This window comes from Rhipicephalus sanguineus, chromosome 1, assembly GCF_013339695.2.
Source record: "Rhipicephalus sanguineus isolate Rsan-2018 chromosome 1, BIME_Rsan_1.4, whole genome shotgun sequence".
Taxonomy (NCBI): Eukaryota; Metazoa; Arthropoda; class Arachnida; order Ixodida; family Ixodidae; genus Rhipicephalus; species Rhipicephalus sanguineus.
In genome coordinates, this window is record NC_051176.1 from 264,349,096 (window position 1) to 264,373,111 (window position 24,016).

Genomic DNA, 24,016 nt, shown 5'->3' on the forward strand with positions numbered 1-24,016 from the left:
GATAAAAACGCAATAAGGTCGGCTGCGCTTCTCTACAAAGGGGCGGAATTTCGGATTTCGTAACTTGTTGCATATCGTATATTTAGCTGTATTACTTATTATATTTTCTACTACACTGAGCGTATCTATCTATCTATCTATCTATCTATCTATCTATCTATCTATCTATCTATCTATCTATCTATCTATCTATCTATCTATCTATCTATCTATCTATCTATCTATCTATCTATCTATCTATCTATCTATCTATCTATCTATCTATCTATCTATCTATCTATCTATCTATCTATCTATCTATCTATCTATCTATCTATCTATCTATCTATCTATCTATCTATCTATCTATCTATCTATCTATCTATCTATCTATCTATCTATCTATCTATCTATCTATCTATCTATCCTTTTTTATACAAAATCAAGCGGAACAATCAGCTACATTTTAACACAGAACATGAAGTGAATAGAAACGCAAGATAATCAATACCAGGTGTTCTTTCTTTCTCTTTGAGGTACAATACTACCTAATTTTGGTAATACAAAATGCTGTGACAGACAGGACAATTGTAGTCCTTCAGCTTGATTAATCGAAGCGGCGGACATAACTTGCTCGAGAACTCGAAAAGCGGCGAAGTAAAAATAATTTACAACATTTATAATTACTTAATTAATTACTTAATAAGTAATTAATAAGTAATAAGTAATTAATAAATAATGAATTCGCAAGACATATCAACTTAGAACGAATTTCGGATATTCATTCCCAAAGTGCGTGACGAAATGTAGAGACGTTCCAGTAATTATTTTTGTGCTTTGATGAACAAGCAAAGGTTTGTTTTAAAAATTGTAACTGCAACAACAGTGCATTTTCACCGAGGACTTGATGGCGTATATATGTTTCCAAATCCGCACCACCACCACATTTCATCCCGAGTGGACATGCCTTAAAAACTAATCGGCTAACGTACGTCACTTGCAATATCTATCGTAAAGCAATTTACTAAAAACTTCAATAGCGAATTTTATACTTGGACAGTCGATTATGTATTTCGATTTTTTTGATCAATTCATATCTGCCGGTTTGAGTAATCGAGCTCAAAGACTGCAATAATGCTAACTGTTAGAGCCATGGCGGAAAGAAAACAAAAATCAAGACAGCTTCCCACTAGTGGTGCCGAGCCTGAAGGAAGTGCGGAGCTGGGCAGCCTTCTTTGTTTCTCTTTATTTCTCTCTTTCTTTGTTTGTCATCCTCACTCTCTCTCTATCTTTCTTGCTCTTTTTTACCTTTCTTTCTCTTTCTTCCTTTTCTTTCTCTCTCTCGCTTGCTTCCTCTTTATTTATATCCTTTCCTCTCTATTTCTTTTTGTCTCCTTCTTTGGTTCTTTCTCGTTCTTTCTTTCCTCCTTTTTCTTTCCCTCTATTTCTCATTCTTTCTATGCTATGCTTTACTCTCTTCCTCCTTTCCCTCCTCTTCACCCTCACACTTCTTCTCCTCACCCTCATTTCTCTTCTCACCCCTTTGCTATGCTATACTACACGAGGCTATGCTATGCTCTGTTAGCGTGCCTGGATAGCCGAATGGTTTGGACGCTCGCCTTCGGATCGTGGGAACGCGGGTTCGAATCCCGCCTCGCCAAGAAATATTTTCCTCCCAAGAGTCCTTCTGTTTCTTTCTCTCTCTTCTCTCTCTCTTTGTACTCGTTCTCTCGCCCATCAGGTTAATGTAACCCGCGCCGGACAAATCGCCGCACGTGTACTGGGAGCAAAGCAGAAGATGAAGAATACGACAGCGATGAAGAAGAGGACGAAGAGAGCGCGAGCCGGTTCATGATGGTGACCGTTTCTGTTTCTATACTGACAAATTACGGCGAGCTTCAACAGCTCCGCTGTTAAATACGAAACGAATAATAAAGGAAAACGCGAAACAACAGACGGAGGCTGTACGCACATATGCAAGCCCCTGACACTTCGAACACATTGCCGTGTCGATAAACAAGTACTATTTATACTTTTCTTGCGGTAACAAGTCGTGAGCAAAGTGTACTTTTCCAAGCGCAGTGAGTGATTGCTAAGCGCCGCCTGTTTCTACTTCATAGCTAAGATCATTTGCTGCAGCTCTGCTGCGCATAAGGCCAGCAGACGTTCAAACATGCAAGATAAAAACGCGCACATCTAACGCGATGTTGGAATACGACTGCAGCTATAGGGTGCAGAGCGCATCGACATGTAGTTGTTAGGCGCGCTCAACAGAACGACGAAGACAGCGCAGAGAGAAAAGCTTCACCATCCCCTGGCTTCTCACCGGGGACGGGAAGAGGTTTATTCTAGAGCGCAGCATGCGCGTCGTCTTTGGGCTCTCCTGCAAGACGGTCACCGCTGCAGTCTACCTCGCGCACGACTTCTTGATCTGCGCCGAACATTCCAGGTGATCCGGAGGCTTGGAACTTCGGCATGGGGCGCCCTTCCTCGGGTGCACAGGCTCCTGCACTGTAAGTGAAGGATCCGGTAGCTCGTTCGAGACGCCGGGAAGGTCCCTCTCCAACAGTGACCGCTACCGGTCGTAATCCTCCTGCCTTTTGCTTAGCCTTGGTAAGCTCTGCAGCGTGCGCGGGTCGTTGCGCTGGTCTCCTTTTTTCCCCGCAGAGACATTGAACACGCCGGAGCTGAAGCATCGCAGCTCTGGCCTCCCCAACTCCTGGGTGTTTTCCAGGGAGTCGGGCGACTCGACGTTGAAGCAGATGAGGACGATGTCGGTAGTCCGACCGCAACCGCTCATTGCCCTCCCTCTTCCGCTTGGTCTTCGTCGGTTTCGTAGAAAGCACGTCTGCTTGCGCAGATCTTACTTGTTCACTGCAAAGATTTCGGCTGCGCCGGAGAGCAAGTGGAGCAGTTATGGCCTCTCCCACACCAGCTTGTTCTTGTAGGAGTCGGGGGAGTCGATGTTGAAGCAGGTGACGACGTCTTTGGTGCATCGGCCGCAACCGGTCATAGTCCACCTGCCTCTTCCGCTTCTGCCACATCCGTTCTGTAGCGTGCGCGTGTCGTTGCGCAGGTCCTTCTTGTTCCCCGCGACGTTGGAACCGATGGTGCAGAAGTATCGCCGCATTGGTCCCCCCAACTCCGGGTCGTTCTCCGAGAATCTGGTGAGGCGATGCTGAGGCAAACGAAGACGGCATCGATGACCGGCTTCGAAGACGCGCCGCCACCGGTCGTGGTCTGACTGTCCCGCTGTCTCACAGTGCCAACTCCACTTGTTTTCCCGTCTACCTCCGTGTCGGCGACGTCGTTCACGGAGGCAGCAGGTAGACGGGTCTCTGGAAACGTGAGCTTGGCGGAGACGATCAGGAGACACGTCTTCCGCGGGCGCTGTTCTTCTTCTTCTACTTCTTCTTCACGCACCATCTTACAACCTTGTTTCAGAAGCAATATGCACGCGTAGCATATATTGTTCTCACTGAACAGAAGATGTCACGTCTCAAGGCAACTCCTTGCATAATAAACCGCGCAGTGAGAGCTACACATTATCCTTCTTTAACTGATATTATTTAACATGACAGCAAGATGGCAGAGTTCGAGTGGATAATTCAAAGCTGCAACACGAGAACGAAGAAGTTCTCGAGTGAGAGCAAAGGCGCCGTTTTCGAAACTGATATTTTTCTTTACTCACGGCACCGCGTACTTTATCAAGTATGTGACCTCGTTCGCACGCGCATCGGTGTTCTACAAGTTTGCCAAATATGGACACTTGTCGGCACGCAGTTCATCGCGGACGCCGCCCGACAACCACGTTATGCTCATGTTCGAGGCAACAATTAGTTGATGAAACTGACGCGCTCCTAGACACCCTAAAAATATTTACTGATTAAATATGCCCTCAGTACTTTCAATGGGAAATTATGCAAGTTCACGCCTTGTGGGAATGCTTTATCATTACTTTAGAGGAGTGGTATATAGTGATAATCGCTTTGTGGTCGCTGTGGTAGACCGTGGTTGGTTCCGCGACCATTTTCAGCAAGACGAATGTGTTCCTTTCGTCGAGCATTGTATTCACGCTGCTCTTCTGGTGTCTTTAATTTCCGTGGTCTACCCATGGCAGTCTTAGAATGAACTGAATGAGTTGCTAGACGGGTCTTCTTTTTATATATGAAAGCCGGAAACACACGCGCGGAGAAGGAAGGACCGTTTGACGTCATTCGAAGCCCGCGTGTGAAATGCAAAGCATCTGCAACCTAATCTTTACCGGGAAAGCGTGGGAGGGTGTTCCCATTGTTCGCAGGCGCCATCCATCAGGCGGCTTTGATGTTTGTTTCGTGGTTTTCTTTATTGAAACGAATATTGAGCTCTATGCTGTATGCCTGATTGAAAAGAAAGATATGCCTTTGCCTTCAATTGTTAAAGGGCCCCTAAACCACCCAGAGGTCGAAATTTAGTTGTGGGGTTGCAGTTGTGCACGAGTCTACAGCGAGCGCTAGCGGAGTACACGCGTTTGTTCGTTTCGCTCTTTCCTTCGCTACGCTGCGTTCGTCGGCTCGTCTGTCCACCTCTCCGAATGCCCATATCTTCAGCGTGCGAGGTGAAAACGTGAGGAGCGCGAGCGTCTGTGATGGGTAGTGGGATTTGCCCAATTTCTGTGACACTGGCCGCGAGATCGAACTGAGTCGGCAGCTAGCGGCGGACGGACGAAGCTCCGAAGTGGAGATGCCGATGGCCTGTCGCCGCTCCAGCAGCAGTGTGTGTTGTGTTTGTTGTTCCAGAATTCACGATGGGAGTGACGGGGACGACTTGGTCGACGTTGAGTAAACTTATTCTTTCCTTTTTTGTAATGGAAGTGCGTCAAGTCAGTCGCTTTTTTTTTAATAGAGATGCGAAAAGCATTTGTTTAATGCGACCGCACCACGTACACTTGTCGCTTTTGAACGTGTTATGAGACGAACATTTGGAAATCTGTGTCGCAGACTCTTGCCTCTGAGCACAATTCTGAGTTATGTTGGGGACTGCGTCACGTTTATCGTCGATAGCGACGAAGTTGTTGCGGCGGGCCACATCGCTGAATTCAGTATCGTCTCTTCACGTGCTGCTCTGATGTTGCCGTGTAACGTTATCGCATTCGTGTTCCAGTCTTCCTGACTTAGCAAGGACCCCCCAAAAAAAGTCTACGTCAAATTGACTGACGAGAAAACAATAGCAAAATTAAACTGTTCATGCCCTGCAGGTGTTACGGGGAGAATATATTTACAATATATATACAGGGAATAAACTCAGCGGCTGGCAAGATGGCGCCCAGCTTGCAGGGTCTGTCAACGTCGTCGTCTTTCTTGTCTTCTTCGTTGTCCTTTTTAGCCCGTTACATTATTTCCCGGCGGCTGAAGCACCGACCCGGTGCTCATCAGGAGGCAGTCGAGTGGTAGGGCTTGAGCCGCGTAACATGAACTACGTCAGTGCGAGGGTGAACGACGGTGGGGTCACTAGGGGCGATTTCGTAGGTGACGTCGGTCACCTGGCGTAAGATGCGGTAAGGGCCTGAATAGCGTGGGAGTAACTTCTCGGAAAGTCCCAGGCGGCGCGTGGGGGACCAAAGCAGAACCAGATTGGCGGGCGCGTAGTGGACGTCACGATGGTGGGCGTCATATACACGCCTCTGGTTTTCCTGCGAGTCCGCTAGTCGGCGTCGAGCAACTTCGCGCGCCTCTTGGGCCTTCGTTATTGCCTCCCGAGCGTACTCCGACGTATAACTCAGTTTGGACGGCAGGAGTGTGTCGAAAGGTAGCGTAGGGTCGCGGCCGAACAAAAGGAAAAATGGAGAGAACCCAGCGGTATCGTGTCGAGAAGAATTATAGGCAAAGGTGACAAACGGTAACGTAGTGTCCCAGTCGCGATGATCAGCGGAGACATACATGGATAGCATGTCAGTAAGAGTTCGATTGAGGCGCTCGGTTAGGCCGTTGGTTTGCGGATGATAAGCAGTTGAAAGGTTGTGTTTGGTGGCGCATGAGCGTAGGAGGTCATCAACCACTTTCGAAAGGAAGTAGCTGCCTCGGTCGGTGAGGAGCTGCCGAGGGGCGCCGTGGTGTAGGATGACGTCCTCGAGGAGAAAGTCGGCAACGTCAGTTGCACAGCTAGTTGGAAGAGCCCGTGTGATCGCGTATCGGGTTGCATAATCAGTTGCTACTGCAATCCACCTATTGCCCGCAGTGGACGTAGGAAAAGGGCCAAGGAGATCAACACCCACACGGTAGAATGGCTCTGATGGTATGTCGAGCGGCTGAAGGCGTCCGGCAGGATGGGTAGTAGGTGTTTTCCGTCTTTGACAAAGATCACAGGCAGCAATATAACGGGAGACGTCGCGGTACAGCCCAGGCCAGAAGAAGCGCCGGCGAACTCTGTCATAGGTCCGTGAAACGCCGAGGTGACCGGCTGTCGGCATATCGTGAAGCTGGGCGAGAACAGTCTGACGCAGGTGAGGAGGAACGACGAGTAGTCTGTCGGGGCCGTCAGGACGCATGTTGCAACGGTACAATACACCATCATGAAGCTCAAACATTCTAAGGGAAGGGTCGGGCGTCGCGGATGTTAGCCTTTGGATGATATCGTGCAAGAAGGTGTCCCGCCGTTGCTCGATTCCAATGTCGTGAAAAGCGGACAGAGAGAAAACGTTGGTAGAAAGGTTGGCCGTAGAACTGTCTGGGGGGTCAACAGGATATCGGGACAAACAGTCGGCATCTTGGTGCAAGCGGCCGGTTTTGTAGACAACTGAGTAGTCGAATTCTTGGAGGCGCAGAGCCCAACGACCAAGGCGGCCTGAAGGGTCTTTCAGGGACGAAAGCCAACACAAGGCATGGTGATCAGTGATGACTGTGAATGGCCGGCCGTACAAATAGGGGCGAAATTTTCCGACTGCCCAAACGAGCGCCAGACATTCGCGTTCAGTAATGGAGTACTTGCGCTCAGCAGCAGAAAGAAGGCGGCTGGCATAGGCAACAACGCGTTCCCGACCTTGTTGTGTCTGGGCCAGGACTGCATCGATGCCATGACCACTTGCATCGGTACGGACTTCTGTTGGAGCTGATACGTCAAAGTGGGCGAGAATAGGTGGAGAGGTAAGCAGTTGTACCAGATTGGAGAACGCATCCGCTTGCTCAGGACCCCAGACGAAGGCAGCGTCTTTCTTGAGGAGCTGAGTGAAAGGGCGCGCGACGTCGGCAAAGTTTTTGACAAAACGACGGAAGTAAGAACAGAGGCCGAAGAAACTGCGAACGTCTTTGGAACAAGTTGGCACAGGAAAATCTTTCACAGCCCGTATTTTATCTTGATCAGGGCGAACACCGAAGGAATCAACGAGATGCCCGAGCACAGAAATTTCACGACGGCCGAAGTGGCACTTGGCCGAATTTAGCTGCAGGCCCGCCTTACGGAAGACAGATAAGATCTTCGATAGCCTTTCAAGGTGCGTCACAAAGGATGGAGAAAAAACGATTACGTCATCCAGGTAGCAGAGGCAGATGGACCACTTGAAGCCATGCAACAGGGCATCCATCATACGTTCAAACGTGGCGGGCGCATTGCACAAATCGAACGGCATCACTGTAAACTGGTAAAGGCCGTCGGGAGTGATAAAGGCCGTCTTCTCACGGTCCATCTCGTCAACGGCAATTTGCCAGTACCCGGAGCGAAGGTCGATTGAAGAAAAATATTGTGCACCGTGAAGGCAATCCAGGGCGTCGTCAATGCGTGGCAGAGGATAGACGTCCTTCTTTGTGATCTTGTTCAAATGCCGATAATCAACGCAAAATCGCCAACTGTTGTCCTTCTTCTTAACAAGTACAACAGGGGACGCCCATGGACTGCTGGAAGGCTCGATGATATTCCGAGAAAGCATTTTGTCGACTTCTTTTTGGATGATTTGTCGCTCAGTATGGGAGACGCGGTAGGGTCGCCGGTGAATTGGTCTCGCATCGCCTGTGTCAATCCGATGTTTAACAACTGACGTTTGTCCGAGAGGGCGGTCGCCATGGTCGAAGATGTCCCAAAAGGACGCAAGGAGAGCGCGCAGTTCATCAGCATGTTGGGTAGGTAAATCGGGTGCAATCATCTGAGTTAAGGCACCTTGGTCTGATGGAGTAGTAGGGGAAGGTTTCTCTGTACACGAATCTCTGTCGTAACTTAGAGTTGAAATGTGGCAGTCGGCCGCCGGCATGATTTCCGCAAGTGAAATGCCACGAGGGAGAACTTGTGGACATAGGCCAAAATTCACGAGCGGTAGACAGGAGGCGTTGTCCGTTATAGTAACGAGAGTGTGCGGAAACGCAACGTTTTGCGAAAGCAGGACTTCAAGATTTGGAGACACTATATAGTCACCGTCGGGTACAGGTGGTACAGGTGAGACGCCGACGTAAGTAACTGTCCGTGGAAGAAGGCGAAGGTGGTCTGCGGAACAGAGCCGGCTTGGAGGGCAACCGGGAGGGTCAACAGCAGTAGGTAGAGCGAGTTGCACAACGCCGGCAGAACAGTCTATCAAGGCCGAGTGTTCCGACAAGAAATCAAGTCCCAAAATTAGGTCGTGAGGCCAATGTTCTAGGACGTAAAACATAACCGATGTGTGGTGTCCGGCGACGGTCACACGAGCTGAACACACGCCAATCACGGCAGCTGTTCCACCATCGGCAGTTCGGACCGCAGGGCTTGGGGCAGGAGTAACGACTTTTTTTAGGCGTGTTCTGAGGTCAGCGTTCATAACAGACACGTGCGCGCCAGTGTCAATAAGGGCCGTAACTGGTACACCGTCCACGTCTACACTGATAAGGTTCCGATGTGCGGGCAGGGTCAGTAGAGGATTTTGGCATCGGGTCGTGATTGCAGCATCACCTCTAGGAGCTGCTCCCGTCAGTTTTCCGGAGGTGAGCGCCGGAAGGAGCTTGGGGACGGCGATCGACGAGATGGGGGCGAGCGGGAAAAACGGCGTTGCGGCGAAGGTGAGCGGCTGAGTCGAGTGGGCAAAGAAGTGTCAGGCATGAGCGGCTGTGTTTGCGGCGATGAGCGTGGATTACCGGGAGGGAGGCGATGGGACGGAAAGTAAGGCCATGGTGTCGAGTTAGACCATGAACGGCAGTGACGAGAAATATGGCCTACACGACCGCAGTAGAAACATATTGGCCGGTCGTCTGGTGTGCGCCATTCCGCCGGGTTACGATAACGTGGGGGAGCGGAAAAACGTCGGTTCGGTGTAACAGCAACAGGTGGAGTTGGTGGAGCATATTCAGGTCGATGAATTGAGCAGATGTTGTTCAGGCCGACGTTGGCCAGTTCCTGACGCACGACGGACTGGATGAGGGAGACGGTGGCGTGATGGTTGTCGGAGTTGAGGGTTGGTGACGTGAGCGGAGCAGCGGCTTCGATTTCTCGGCGGACAATACGGACAACATCACTGGAACTTTCCGTAGAAGGCAGGCGGGGGTCTTCACAGGTGGATGTAGCAGCCGTGTTAGGTAGGCGTGTAAACTGGTGGAGAACACGGCGGCTCTTAGCTTCCTCAAAGCGCCGGCATTCGGAAATGATGTCTTGTACGGTAGACGAGTTCTTGAATACAAGCAGGTGAAAGGCATCATCTGCTATACCCTTGATGACATGGGCAACCTTATCGGCTTCCGACATCTGCGAATCCACCCTGCGGCACAAAGCAAGCACGTCCTGAATGTACGTAAGGTAGGATTCGGTGCATGTCTGAACGCGAGACGCGAGCTCTTTTTGGGCGGAGCGCTGACGTCCCAGAGGTCTGCCAAATAGCTCCCGAAGCTTTTGCTTGCATAACTCCCAGCTGGTCAGCTCTTCCTCGTGCGTTTCATACCAGACCTTCGCGGTGTCGGTTAGGTAAAAGATCACATTGGCCAGCATGAGCGTTGGGTCCCATCGCATACGTACGCCCACACGCTCGTATGTCTTTAGCCAGTCTTCTACGTCAACGCTATCGGTGCCCGAAAAGGTACCTGGGTCTCTCGGGGGCTCCAAGATGAGGGTTGACGGCCCGGTTGGAGAACGCACAGTAGCCGCTGAAGGGTCGGCATTGTTGACTTCCGTCGCCATTGAAGAGGCAACTAGGCGCCCTCTGCGAAGCTTCGTCTTGCGTGAAGTTAATACCCCGCACCTTCCACCAAAGATGTTACGGGGAGAATATATTTACAACATATATACAGGGAATAAACTCAGCGGCTGGCAAGATGGCGCCCAGCTTGCAGGGTCTGTCAACGTCGTCGTCTTTCTTGTCTTCTTCGTTGTCCTTTTTAGCCCGTTACACAGGATGCTCATAAAACCTCAAGTTGTTCGGATATGGTAACTGGTCGCGGCGCCTATAGCACTTCGTTGTATCGCACCTTGTGAGGTAGCTTCTGCTAATCAAATATACGCGGTAACTTCAACTCAGCCCTCAAAAATTTCTGGGAGATTGATTTGAAATTCAGAGAACAAATATATCAGCATGACAGTGGCGATACACTCGCTCGCGCATGTTCATTCATCGCTTACATGGTCCGTCCGTTTCTGACTCGCAAAACGACATTTTTACTCTGTATGAGATAATGCACAAACTGGATGAGTTTCGGCGCTGATATTTATACTTCGGAACACTGAGAGCGCTTCTCGTATTTGAGTAAGCGCGACGGAAAACGCGCAAACTGGCTCGGTGACGCTCGCTTAAAAGGACAGCGCGAACAAACCTTGCATTCACTGCGAAGGTGGCACACGCAGGATATGGAACGAATTGCACACTTGGAGACTCGGTTCATTTACATGCGGAAGTACGCGAAAGCGTAAGCAAATTATGACTGGCAGAGCCAAGCCGCCACGATCATTCGCGGACTGCAACGGTCTTCGCGCACGTAGCGCGCAGAAACTACGCATGCAACAAGCATGAATGCACAGATTTCAGAGTAAGAGTGAGAAACGTGTTAGCGTATTTGACTGAGCATCGGCACTTTTCATCAGCGAAAGCTTAACACTTTCGTGACCGCGGAAAAATCGGTTGTTTTTGGCTAGTCCAGGAAATATTTTTTTCCTGCCACAGAATATTATTGATGCTAACGTGTAGGGTATCAAATGATAGAGGAAGGATTGGTCTTTCCAACAGTATTAATTCCAAACACCGGATTTATTTCGAATTTAATAAAAAAAATTATCAAACAAAGAAAAATGCATCAAAATGAAAGAAGGATTCATAAAAACATCAATGCTACTCTGCAATGGTTAAACATTTAAAAAAATCAAAATATACGTTTTGAACGCAAAGCCCTCGTAGAATAATAGTGGAAATATAAGCTCTGTAAGTGCACAGAATATTTACATAAATACAAGAATATAGGCACTAGTGCCCATCATGCCACCGCGCGATGCAGGTTTTCGACGCGGTGAAACAAAGGGTGGCTGCGCATGTTTCGGGAAAAAAAAAATATTTCTGTTCAACTTTCCTAGCATAGTTTGCAGTTCTGGTATTTTTCAATTTTCCTGTGTATTTGTTGAAATGAACAGTGTAGCCTGTTCCAAATCTGCAAAAATCCATAATTGTACCCTCATTTGACCTCTTTCTCGCTCATATACTGCCGAATACCATACCGACCTTCACATTTCACCATTTTCTCATCCACCGAAAGGTTCTGACGGGGTTAAAAGATAGCGTAGAAAAATCGTTCATGTGTTGCAATAGAGAAGACATGGGGTGAAGATTCTCGTGGGATGCAACGGTCGTCTTCAGATCAGAGACACTGAAGAAGCCTTGAACCTTTTCCGTGGCATCACTGACGGTGGACGAAGGCCTGGAAATATGTGTCGTCGACACCAACACCAATGCAAGCGCGGGACTTCAACGATTACCATGTACACATGGAGTGAGACGAACTTGCTCATCTTCTCTTCAGTAACCTCCCTCCATAGATCCGTCCCTCTCACTGTATGCTGGCTTTTCGAAAGTATGCATCCACGCATACTTATCTGTGTGGTTGCATATCTCTCTGACGACTTCTGCGGTAAAAAACAACACGAAGACGCCGCCGCGCAGCACACCGGAGCGTTGGGTCAAAGTGTGCTCCGCGCCGTCTTCGCGAAGAGAACTGCGCTCTTTCTGCAGCCGGCGCCAAATGCTCCCGCCCGAACGAAGTTAACACCTTGCAGATAATAGCTGTTATTTTTAGAACCCACCGGATACGTTTACATCGACACGCGGCAGCGATAAAACGACCCGAGGAGAAGACGAAACTTACGGCGGATAGCTGCTGATGTTGCGGGGAGGTTTGACGCACTTTCGCCGTCCGTACTGAAGCCTGGCGAATCGAAGTCGTCTTCTGTGTCTGTGGTGCTATCATCATCCAGAGATTACCGCTCATATTAATCGGAATCCGTCGAAATTCGCCGTTTCTGTGGAGCACCCGCGAGCGGCGTCGACGCAAAGTTTGAAACAACGAGCGCTCACCTACCCGACTGCGAACGAGCTTTAAAAATCTCCCCGCGGTGGAAAAAACAAACTCTCAAACAAAAGTGATAAAAAGCATGTTATTTCATGCTTTGTATTGCGTTAGCTGTCCAGAACCACTCAGAGAGTGGCAAAACTTGATCTTGAAGTCATCGATAACATACTATCGATGGGAATAGGCGCGGTCACGAAAGTGTTAAACCCACCGTGATCGAAGTGCTTGCTACGCACCACCGGAAAGCGCCTTGCCGTTCCGACATTTGACAAGCCAGTCTCGGCAACGTTGCGCGTCGCCGGGATAGAAATGAAAGCTTATATCTGGCTCTCTGGAATATGTGCGACATTGCGGAACCAAACAATACCTCCCCTTGGAAATTTAAACGTTTTCTACAGCTACTGAGTACAGAATGACGATATAGAAACAGCAGCCCCGTACACTTCCACACACCGCACGGGCGACGTATCCACACTAACGCCGCGACTGCGCTGCCACCTATAGGTCGATCTCGCGGCCAATAGGAGCTTCGTGCTGACGCCACGAAATTTTCAGACCAACGAGAGACATCCAGCTTCGCTGTAAAGGCCCGGGGCAAAAACGATGTTATCATGTAAGAATGTGAGAAAGAGTAAGCCTGCAAAGAGTGGGAGAGCGAGAAAGTAAAAGTCACAGTTTCGCCGCAAAGGCGAAGCAATGAATGCGATAGCAAGAAATGGGAATGTTATACGAAGACTAGCAGCTAACTCTTTTAGCATCCAACCAGGCGTAACTCAACAAAACGCCGACGTAAGTAAGCGCGGCCGCTGCAGCGAGCGAAGCGATATTCGTGTTGTTTATCACTTCATCGCAAACCGAGCGGTGAGAACAGCACGCAGAAAGGTTTGAACCGTCTGCTGATCCCTGTCAAAATATAGCGAACGCGACCGACCGCACCCGGCCGAGCAAAGCAAGATACGAGGGAAGAAGGCTGTCGAGTAGGCAGTAAACTGGAAAATGTTCTCGACCTTCATTTTATTTCATCTGAAGAGTAATGCAGTGGTTGTCTATAGGCCTTACGAAAGTACGGCGGAATCACGACATGGTTTCTTGCCCCATGTTGTGCAACGTGAGTATGCACCTAATGCCTCTTCTTACTCTTCGTCATGTCGACCGGTTCGCGGCAGGGAGAGGCATAGAATTTCCGTGGTTTCCTATCGCCCCGCAAACAAACGATACCCACTATAATTAGCTGGTTCATGTGAAAAAGGGAGGTCTGCGGAGGATGTCTTGGCCTGCAGTGGTGGCTTCGGCATAATAACGTCCTCACTATGGACCTCACATGTTCGCCTTGACATCAGTACACCCACTCATCTTTCTCAAATGTCCATCAAGGACTACATGTTGAATGCAGGGGTGTAGCCAGAAATTTTTTTCGGGGTGGATTCAACCACCCTCTTTGTGTCTTTGCCCGTGTATGTATATATATATATATATATATATATATATATATATAATGCCACGTCCACTTATTCTTTTATTTAGATGTATTCGGGTTTGACCAGCAAGGACGGTTACCAACGCTCGACGCTGTCCGCGAAGCAGTGTTCGAAACTTCGCGATTGTAGCAGATCGTTTTGTTAAGATTGCGCGCCGCACGCGAATGTTCCACTTTGTCGAGAGATAACGCCGCTACCAGCGATATTGCTGGAAAGTTCGATAGCGCCTGTATAAAAGCCGACGCGCTTGACCGCTTGTGACTTGATCGACGGTCGACGCTCTGTTCGCCGCTATCAGTGTATTGCTGTAGCTTTCAGTTTCTTGGCCACAAGTTCGGCCTAATAAAGAGTTTCATCTCGACGTGCTGACTGCTGCCTTCGTCGACGTCACGACCGAGTGACAATATAATGCAGAAGTTAGAAATTTCAGGGGAGTGGGAACCCCCCGCCCCTGCCTACGCCAGTGGCACACGGCAGTTTTCCTCGCATGTCCTATGGTGTCGCTGCCTTTGTCGCACATTGTCATCTCTCGACAGTTCGTTCGCTCCCTATCGTTGTCTAAACGCGTATTCCTCCCTCTGCATAAGTTGATCCTCAAAACTGTTGCATTATCTCATCCTAGGGTGTCATAGCTGTATTATGAGGTGGCTCTCTAGGGGTACCAGCCTATTAACAGAAAAATGGAATGTTTAGTGCCCGATTAGACATGCGCTGCACGGTGTTGATTGCTGTACCACGTAATATAGACATCAGAAATTTCTTGGGGAGACAATTCATATCTGTTGGGAACTACGGGTTGGCATGCTGCCTGCAAGCAGTCTCTACCTGAAACAAAGGAATGGCAAAAGGAAGGGACCGTAATAAAAAGAATGCACAAAGCCCATAAAAATACACTAATTGGTTGTAACTGTTATACGACCGCAATATATATTCGTTATTGAAATCCGTTAAATCAAATACACATTCGGGTTAGCAATAACTGCGATTCATCTTTTTTTCTGAGATTAAGATGTCGAAGATTGCAATAATCTTCGCTCACAAATGCAGCGTATACGAAAAGGTTGCTAACATAAAGAAGTCACAGCATTAATTAAAAATATCGCAACGCCACAACGTCTCGCTCTGGTTGCCGATAGTGCTCCTGCCTGTGCAGAAAATAACACATGCGTACATGCGAACTACACAGGCAAGAAATAAACCGTCCTGTGCGTTTTGCCCGATTCGCAATAAATGAGTACTTGAACTGAACTGACCGAGAAAAAGAAAACATAATTCTGGCAATGGGAGAACTTTTGCCAACCATTTCTGCGAGGTCAACGACCACGGTTTGACAAGCGTACCGGTGTTAAAAAGGACCCGAAGTGCGCGCATTCCAAAACGCGAGGCTCCTGCCCCCTGCCGCAGGAGCGGGCGCCGCCGTGGCCCGTGTGTCGTGAGAAGCTTCATAACAAGTTGTCTTGTTCAAGGTGTTGGCAGCATAAAGTGGCTTTTTTGTTGTCGTTTCCACATTCCGGGGCACAATTCTCTTCAAGGGTGGCTCGGCCGCTCAACAGGAACCCGATAGGCTGGACGCACGCACAAGAAAAACATCCGGATTTGGCCGAGGTCTCCGACGGCCAGCATGCCGAATGAAGGATGGATGACCAGTCTCGTGCACATCCGCAATATTTGGGCCGCTAAAGAGACATCTAGTCAAATGGAAGGAGCGACTGTTATGCTTGTGCGGCTCTCGGCGGAGGCCATCCATCTTTCTTGGGGCCCGAATAACGTCGTCATGTCAAAAGCGAATGGAGCGCTTGCCAAGTGCGCGCAGCTCTCGCCGGGTCCGGCCGTCACGCGTGATCTTCCTCTGGCGGCCCTCTGCGCGGGCCCTCGTCACGAAAGGAATGACAACACGGCACGTCATAATAACGGCTGCGTCGTGCGCAATTTTCCCCTTGTGCGATCATGATGGAGCCGGGCTTTTCAGCGATGATAGCCTAATTTGTATTACCTTTGACGCCTTCGCTCCTGGCGTTCGCAGAAGCGAGAGAGTCTGTCTGGGCGCGTCTCCTGCAGAGTGCCTTGCGCGGATCCACTCTCTTTCGCAGGCGCATGTCTTAGCGGTGGTCTTCGGCGGCGACGATCGGCACCTCGTCGGTGCCGCCCATTTCTCACCATGAGCGGGCCGGACCTCTTGCTTCCAAGTTCCGGCGTGCGTGAACCGAGACGCCGTTGTCGGCACAGGCTCGATGGTATTTTGGCGCCATGCGATGCTTCACGCATTTCACGAGGAATGCAGACACTTCAAGCGGTTGTGTATATTTTCGCTGTATAGCACTAAGAATAGAGAGGACCTGCACAGCACCACCAGCCTATTTTTGTTCAGTGCTGTTATTTCGATAATGCTGCTATGTTACTCCACGAAAAAAATTTCGAATTACTCAGAGGGAATAAGGAGAGACAAGAAGCCAGTGCTCGGCGTCTCTTTAGTCGTGAGAAGTGCATGTCGTCGTCAACCAGCCAATTAAAATAGACACTGGTTCCTCCGCTGAGCGCAGCGGCATACGTCGCAGGAAGAAAATTTCTGTTGTAGTGAACTGATTCGCTTTCCGTAGCGTTGCTCTTAGATAACTCGTGAGCGCAATGTCACCAGCTCATTCTTGCCCATTTAGAAAATCAGAAAGCCATCAAGCGCGAACTCTGTTATCTATACGTTCATAAATTATTAACTAATGCAGCAATTGAAGCAAATGAAATCAAATTCGTGTCAATTTTTTTTTCACGGGAGGTAACAGGAAGAATAAGTGGCTTACAACTATACCGGTACTGACTCCCTTTTACACAGCGATTTCACGGATCATTGACGAGGATGGAAAACTGCCGCTTCAGGTAGAAAATAACGCAGCAAATGATTGAAATATATGTACGAGAGGGTTTGTTAAAATTATGTTCTTGAGCTTTAGTTGTTAATACCAGGATATATGATTGTGAGGCACACATAATGAGTCGGAATTATTTTGGACAGCCGGGGTTCTTGGATGTGCGCCTAAGGCTAATCATACATGTGCACGAGCGTTCTTGCATTTCACACTCGGTCGAAGTGCTCCCGTAATGACCGAGAATCGAACCCGCACCCACATACTATATAGGCAACGTAGTCGACATAGCCGCTAAGCCACCACGGCAGCCAGGTCTAGCACCTTGTAGTAGCATTGTGCGTCTTAAGTTTCGCACGGCCTAACTCTTGCCTATAGATGTGTCTATAGGACACACACTTGCACCCAACTAAAGACGACTCTTAAACATCCTTAGAAAGTGTGGATGGTGTATTGTGGCCGGGATGATAATGGAAAATGCACAGACGCTTCAACTTGGGGGTCGTTGCAGAATTTGCCCTACTCGAATGACACTGTAACATGCAGCAGTCATTTACGCTACCACTGACTGAAAAGGCCAGCTTCACCCAGGTTGAGGTTGAATAAAATTGCAGCCTTACGAAGTTTACTGCATGGAACTGCAGGTGGCTCTGCAGGGGCCTCTGCATGTGTCATATAGGCAGGAAAATGACCTTTTCTCAATTTCTTGTGTGTGAAGCTAGTAATTATACTAATTAAAGTGATGAAAGCAAGCTGTGTTTAAGAAACAATCTAAAACTTCTTAACGACAACATATTCAAGTGAGATTCTAGATTCTTACAAACGGAAGTGGTACTCAATCAGCCAATTCGTTTCACGTCTTTCGCATGCAGTTAGTTTTGGCAAAAAAAAAAGTTATAGAAAAAGCTCAAACCTTCTTATATTTTTTACTAGTGAGTCGATGAATTGGAAAACCGATTTCGAGAGTTGGGCCAGTTGGTACATGACTGAAAATGAAAAACCAGCTATAACTAGCCATACACTCTAAATGTGGTAACCGATGAATGTGATTTTGTGCACCGATAGTACGGGCTATCAAGTTTAGAATTTATGCACTCAAAGCTAATGTAACCCTTACTTTATAGGAGCACAAAATCACATTTATCGATTACCACGTTTAGAGTGTACACATGCTGTACAGGGTGTTTTACTTTTGGACAATACAGAATTTTTTATAAAAACGCTGCGATAGTGAGGCCTCTATCGGGTTCGAAACGAACTCTACGCCGAGGCGGAAAAACTTTGCCGCACCTAAAGTTGCATTCAAGGGAGTAGTTAACAAAAATTCGTTAATTAAGTTTATAATTATTAACTTTAGGGCTATTGCCTGTAGGGCGTGACAGTTTATGACATGCCCATTTTTTTTTAAATCGCAAAACGCGCGTAATTTCAGGTAATAATCACCGAAATTCAAGACCTCGATCGAGCGAAACCGAAACTGAGCGCACAGGGCGCGTAGGAATTCCGTCAGCCCGGTTACGTCAGACCGGAAGCCCACGTGACAATTATTGAAAAAAGGCGCGTCGCAACAGAATAGAGCCTGCAAAAATGACAAGTCGTCCCAAACACCCACATGGACCGCTTATTCTTTGCGTTTGGTGTGTAGTGCTCTAGGTATCACTGCTGTGAGTTAATTCGATCTCATTTCTCTTTGGTCGTTTGCCGGAAACGCATGTTATTTCCCCGGTCATACTGCTGGAAGAGAAACCCTCAGTAAATTAGTGAGAACACGTTTGAGTCAATCGCCAACTCATGAGTCATGACAATGACAATGAGTCAACTGCCGACGACATGCACCGGACATGGTGCCTTTTGATTGTGCTCAAGGGGAAGAAAATTTTGAGGTTTCATTGTGATCGACAACGAAGAGAAATGCAGCCAGGTAAATAACTATGGTCATAGGTTCGTCCACTCCTAATACATATGAATACGGCTGACCATGAGATAAAGAACAGAAGCGCTAGTGTCTAATTCGCCATGTTCATCGAAGAACACAGCTGGCCGCGTTTCATTTTGGGCTTACTGAACATGTAAGGTCACATGAATCACTGCGCAATCGTTGGTAGAAGATGCAAGCTAACTGAATTTGCCACACAGTCCTTTCTCTACATCATCGGCTATGCGACAGTGATGATCCCTCAGCACTCGACAGGTCGATGAAAGTGCAGACACGCAGGCAGCAATATGTTCAACGCAGCTATGACTGCGCAGGTCAATCGGAGCCGGGCTGAAGAGTTGGCACGTCGGTTAATGGCCCAATGTGCCGAAAGAGGGTGCACAACAGGGAGCATCGGTGCCAGATCCGCCGCGGTGCATCTTAGAGGATGGCGTTGCAGGCGGGAGCCCGAGGCCCGCAGTGGCAGCAAGAGGTGATTGGGGGTGTGAAAATGGGGGGGAACGTGAAGCCAAGTGCGGCTGCCCAAGAATGCGGCCCGGCCGGACGACGAGCGAGACGAAACGATGGCCCCAGTGCATTACAGCGGCGGCGATGAATGCGCCGCTTGATACTGCCGGGGATAAAAGGGCGTTCTCGACAGCGGGGAAAGAAGATGTTGACGTCCCTAAATCATCGATTTGGCGCGCTTTTAAACTGAAGCTCTCGTTTTCGACGGTATACGGCGGCGAGTCTTTGAGAAGACCAGCGCGTCGGAGGTCAGCAGAGCGGCGAGATCGGCTGTCTTTGTGAAGCGCGCGCGCAGCTGGAGTTCCCTGACCACCGACAGGGTTCCGCCGGGAGCTGACGCGCGAAGCGGCGTTACTCCGAGGCCCGTCCCACACTTCACGTCTCCTCCCGAGAAGCTGAGAGGCACGCTTCGGTCTTTCTTTCTTTCTTTCTTTCTTTCTTTCTTTCTTTCTTTCTTTCTTTCTTTCTTTCTTTCTTTCTTGACGTGGTCGCGATTCGATGCACCCAAGGTGTCCAGCTTCTCAGGATTAGTACCCTCCGAGGGCCGGAAGACGTAACTCCATTTCCGTTTTGCTTGTGCCACAAATGTGACTAATAATCTTGTTCGCACGACTCATGATGCACTGTGACTTTTACTCTCCTTCACAAGCTGGTGTGTGTAAAACAGCCTTGCTTTTATGGCCAGAGGCCTGGACTGAACAAGGACAGAAATAAACTTTGCTAAAACTGCTGCTTGGGCTACTTGGTTCATGATTAAGATAGATTTACCAGCGAAAAAAAAACATGGCTGATCCCTCCGTCATAGGAATCGGTATAACACGAAAGTGAAACGTGTCTTCACAGAAGTAGTGCTTATTGTGTAACGATATATCAGAGCTTCTACAACGTCTATTCGTGTTTGGCAGCTATAGCACCGTTTGACATGGATACACCCATGTTGACAGCATCTCTCTATCGCGACGACTAACGCCCATGATCATGATTAAACTGTTGTTGTAGCTGACGGTGTGAACATATATTTGGACACAGCGAATCGTGAATCCCGCGTAAGGATGATATCAACAAGCTCATAATCAACACTGGTACCCGGTATGCACTTCTTCAAAGCGTCGTCAATTAAGGAGAGAAACGGCACAGTGTGCGCTTTCTAGTAATGGGTAGCCGACGCCTGTGCTCATGCATACATAACACGCACTGCGCTTCAGCAACACGGGAGGTAGTGGTTCGTAGCCTGAGCCGCAAACGCGTGCGTCCCGCTGGCCTCTGTCTCGCAGGCGCTGCTTTCGCTCCACCAAGGCACGACATTCGCCCGTCGAAATCGCGTCCTTGCCGCAGTTTTGTTAGTCGGTGCTCTCGCAATTGAAGCAGTCGGCCGCGGAGAAATCCCGTTGGTGCACGTGAAAGATGCACTTATAGTGTACTAGTACACTATAGATGCCCTACTCCAATGAGCCGACGCACGCTAACACGAAGCCAAAGGCAAAGAACGTAACCACGTAACTGCGTCAAGGGTGCCTCGGCGACGCCAGCGCGGCCACTCTACCTCTCTGGTATCGAGACGCTTTAACCATGACCTCAGATATCGCGTGCAATCTCGGAGTAAGCGCTAGTAAGTGTCGATCGTGAAGTATCACTTCGTTTCACCTCTCACAGACGGCGGCACCGCCCCGCTCCGCCCGCCGCGAAAGAGAATGTGTGCAAGATATAAGGCGCGTTCGCGCCGTGCCTAGCATCTCTCAAGATGGCTTAGTGGGTAGCGCGTCGGGCGCGTGCCGTCGCGGCCGCAACGTCGTGGGTTCGATTCCCAGCGGGGTATCTTTTTCTTGGTTTTTTCTTTATCACCCGTTGGTGTCCATTTTATCAACGTCATATCCGTGACGGATGTACTTGGTGGACCCCGGCATAAAACACTTTCGTGTTAAAAAAAAGACGGAACACTTAGGAAGGACACACACACAACGCTGACACACACACATCAGCGCTGTTTTTGTGTGTCCTTCCTAAGTGTTCCGTCTTTTTTTGCGCTGGTAAATCTGTCTTAAGGACAGAAAGCAGTACTACCTCAGCTACACGAGGCGACCTGCGCCTCCCATGTCGCCTCGTGAAGCATGCAAGTCCGAAGTTGTCCCTGACAAACGACAGGAACCAGTTCTTCTTGCCGAGTTTCGCAACGTCAGCATTAATGCCGCTGACTATAACCACTGGTGTTCTTATATATATAGACCAGTTCTTTTACATATGAAAGGCTAGTGACGTCACTACCCACATGAGAAGCTGCCGTGCGAACGATGACCCACGTCGAAAGCGCTACGTCCTTATCACGCCTCATCATCAATAATGTTTGGATTCTTGTTTTGTGCTTGTTCTTTATAGGGAACACAAGCTCAAGTTTGGAAGCGACGCTTATGTGGCCGAGCTATGCGTTACTAGGGATGGACGCTGCCGGCGAAGGCGGTTTGTCGCCGGATTTGGCAGCGGCAGCGGCAAGGACAGGGGCGCGCAGCGCTCCTCATTCGACCCGGAGCACTGATAGTCAGCAATAGTTACGTTGTGACGCACCACATGCAGATGCAATCCGAGAGCTCTGCGCGTGCGCGGAAGTGGGGGCGGCAGTGTTGTGACGAAAGGAGACGCTCCGTGGATATTCCCAGTTACGATAAGAGCAGTGGCGCCGCCCAACGTTGTTTTGTAACCCTATTGGAATCACTGCTGTGCTGTATGATGCATGTGTGATACCAGTGAACGCATGCCCTTTTCACTTCAATAGGTGATGCTCTCTCTCTCTCTCTTTTTTTTTACCAACTAGAGGCTGAAAAAATCCACTCCTATCCACGATGATGATGATGATGATGAGTGGGCGAAGCTCTGGGGATCGTTCGGTCACTGTGAATCTCCCGTTTGTCGTTTTTGCCGTTTTGCCGCCGCTTCCCGCGCCCTCGCCTCCGGAGTAGTAGCTTGTCGTCGGCGTTCCCGTTGAGCCGCCGCATGCCGCGCCTTACGTTCGTTTTCATGCATGGCAGAAAGAGAATGTGTGGTCTGCAACGCGCTTACATTCGCATTTGCACCGCAGCGTCCTCTCGTGTATTTAAGGTGACATAAAGAGTCGATGACAAAGCTCGGTCCTAAGGTCCATAATGTGTACGTTGAAGTCGCCGACTAGTATAAAGGGTTTGCGCTTGTAGGTGTTTTATATTGTTTTGCCAAAATTACGATTGTTGTTCGTCTACTGTAAACCTTTTTTTCATTCACATACACACATATGTTTCGACTATAGCAACAGTTTTCTAACCACCATGACAGCGGACAGTGAGCGCTGACGACAAAGCTAGGTCCTAAGTTCTATAATTTCTACGCTGAAACCGCCGACTAGTATAAAGGGTTTGTGCTTCTAGGTGTTTTATAACGTTCTGTCCCAATTATGACACGCCCTTGTGCACCGCAGCGTCCCTAGCGGACTCCATGCAAAACAGAGACAAGCCGCCGCCTCGCCGGACACGGGACATGCCTCGAAAGCTGCTTCGCCCCTGCAATTCTAACCAACTAGAGCAGGGGTCTGAAACTCACCTGAACTAGTGGGCCGCAGTCACGAAATTTAGTCTCCTGATGGGTCAATATGGTGCAGGTTAGAATAAAGGGTGGGGTGGGGGGGGGTGAACAAAATGTCAGCTAACGTTGCCATTTTACAGGTTTTTCCCATATCTTATATATGGGTTATTTCAGAAATTCATTTCTTTTTATGGATCATTCATTTTTATGTAGGTTTGACGTCAGGTTTCGAGAAAAATATCGCCACTGCTCTCGTTAATGACTGAAATCTGGAAATCTGGACGCCGATTCTGAGATGTAGAATTTTTATTCCACGGTTATGTCTTAACACATGGGAATTGAATGGGGTGCCTCACGAAAAAAAATGCTTGAGTCGAATCACGCTTGTGTAGGTCATGAACATACTCAGTACGAAAAAAAAAAATGGGACAAAGGCAGTCATGTGCGGGCCGCGGGCCGCTGACGAAAGGTACGGGGGCCGCGTGTTTGAGACTCCTGAACTAGGGGCTAAAAGCTCCGCTGCAAAGCTTAGTTCCTTTCAAAGTAGTCTCCAAGGGAGTGAATAGACTTGTGCGCCCTTTTCTGCCAGTATTCGAAGCAGCCCTGTAACTCTTCATGCTGACCCTCCGTAAAGTTGTCTTCACCTTGTTCACAGAAGTAAATCTCCTTTCTGTACTTAATATTCTGAATTTAAAGTGAAGAAAGAATAACAGACAGCTCGGTCCGATCAGTAGGACGTGTGGGGAGCGCCGACCCGTTCCTCAGAGGCTATATATCCCGCCATAGTGTCAGCTACGTCAGCTGCGTCACTGTCGTGATTCGAGAAGCCGAACCATCTGCATTCCACGATTTGCACGTTCTCCCCGGACTTTATTTCACAGCCGCCTCAATTCTTTCCTGCAGAACTACTTATTAAAGTGTATCCAAGAGAAACGAATTCCGACAGCGCAAGTCGACAAACGCCGAAGACAAAATGAGAAATGAAGAAGAAATCGTTCGCACGAACACGCTTTTTTTTTTGTTCTTGGTGAAAGAGAGTTCTTCAACTGGCTTGAAAGTAGCTTACTTTCAGGGTCATGCTAGTAGTACCAGATCTCGACGCCTGAGATTACCTTTAAAACAACGTCTACGTAACTTCCGCTGTGATTTTTTTTAATTCTGGCTTAAAATCTAAGCAGTCCCTTTTTTTTTTTCTTGTCCTCTGCGAGCAGGTGGCGAACTAACCTCACGGCAACTCGTCGC

The 24,016-nt window shown here is 48.8% G+C and overlaps 1 protein-coding gene across 1 annotated transcript; it reads right to left on the reverse strand.

The window, feature by feature from the left end:
* Positions 1 to 2,893: 2,893 nt before the first annotated feature.
* LOC119382761 (ras-like GTP-binding protein Rho1) lies at positions 2,894 to 3,405 on the reverse strand. The gene is made up of 2 exons (XM_037650603.1): positions 3,241 to 3,405; positions 2,894 to 3,157 (listed from the first exon to the last, which is right to left on the reverse strand). The coding sequence occupies exons 1-2, from the start codon at positions 3,403 to 3,405 to the stop codon at positions 2,894 to 2,896; spliced, it is 429 nt and encodes a 142-aa protein (XP_037506531.1).
* Positions 3,406 to 24,016: the final 20,611 nt, after the last annotated feature.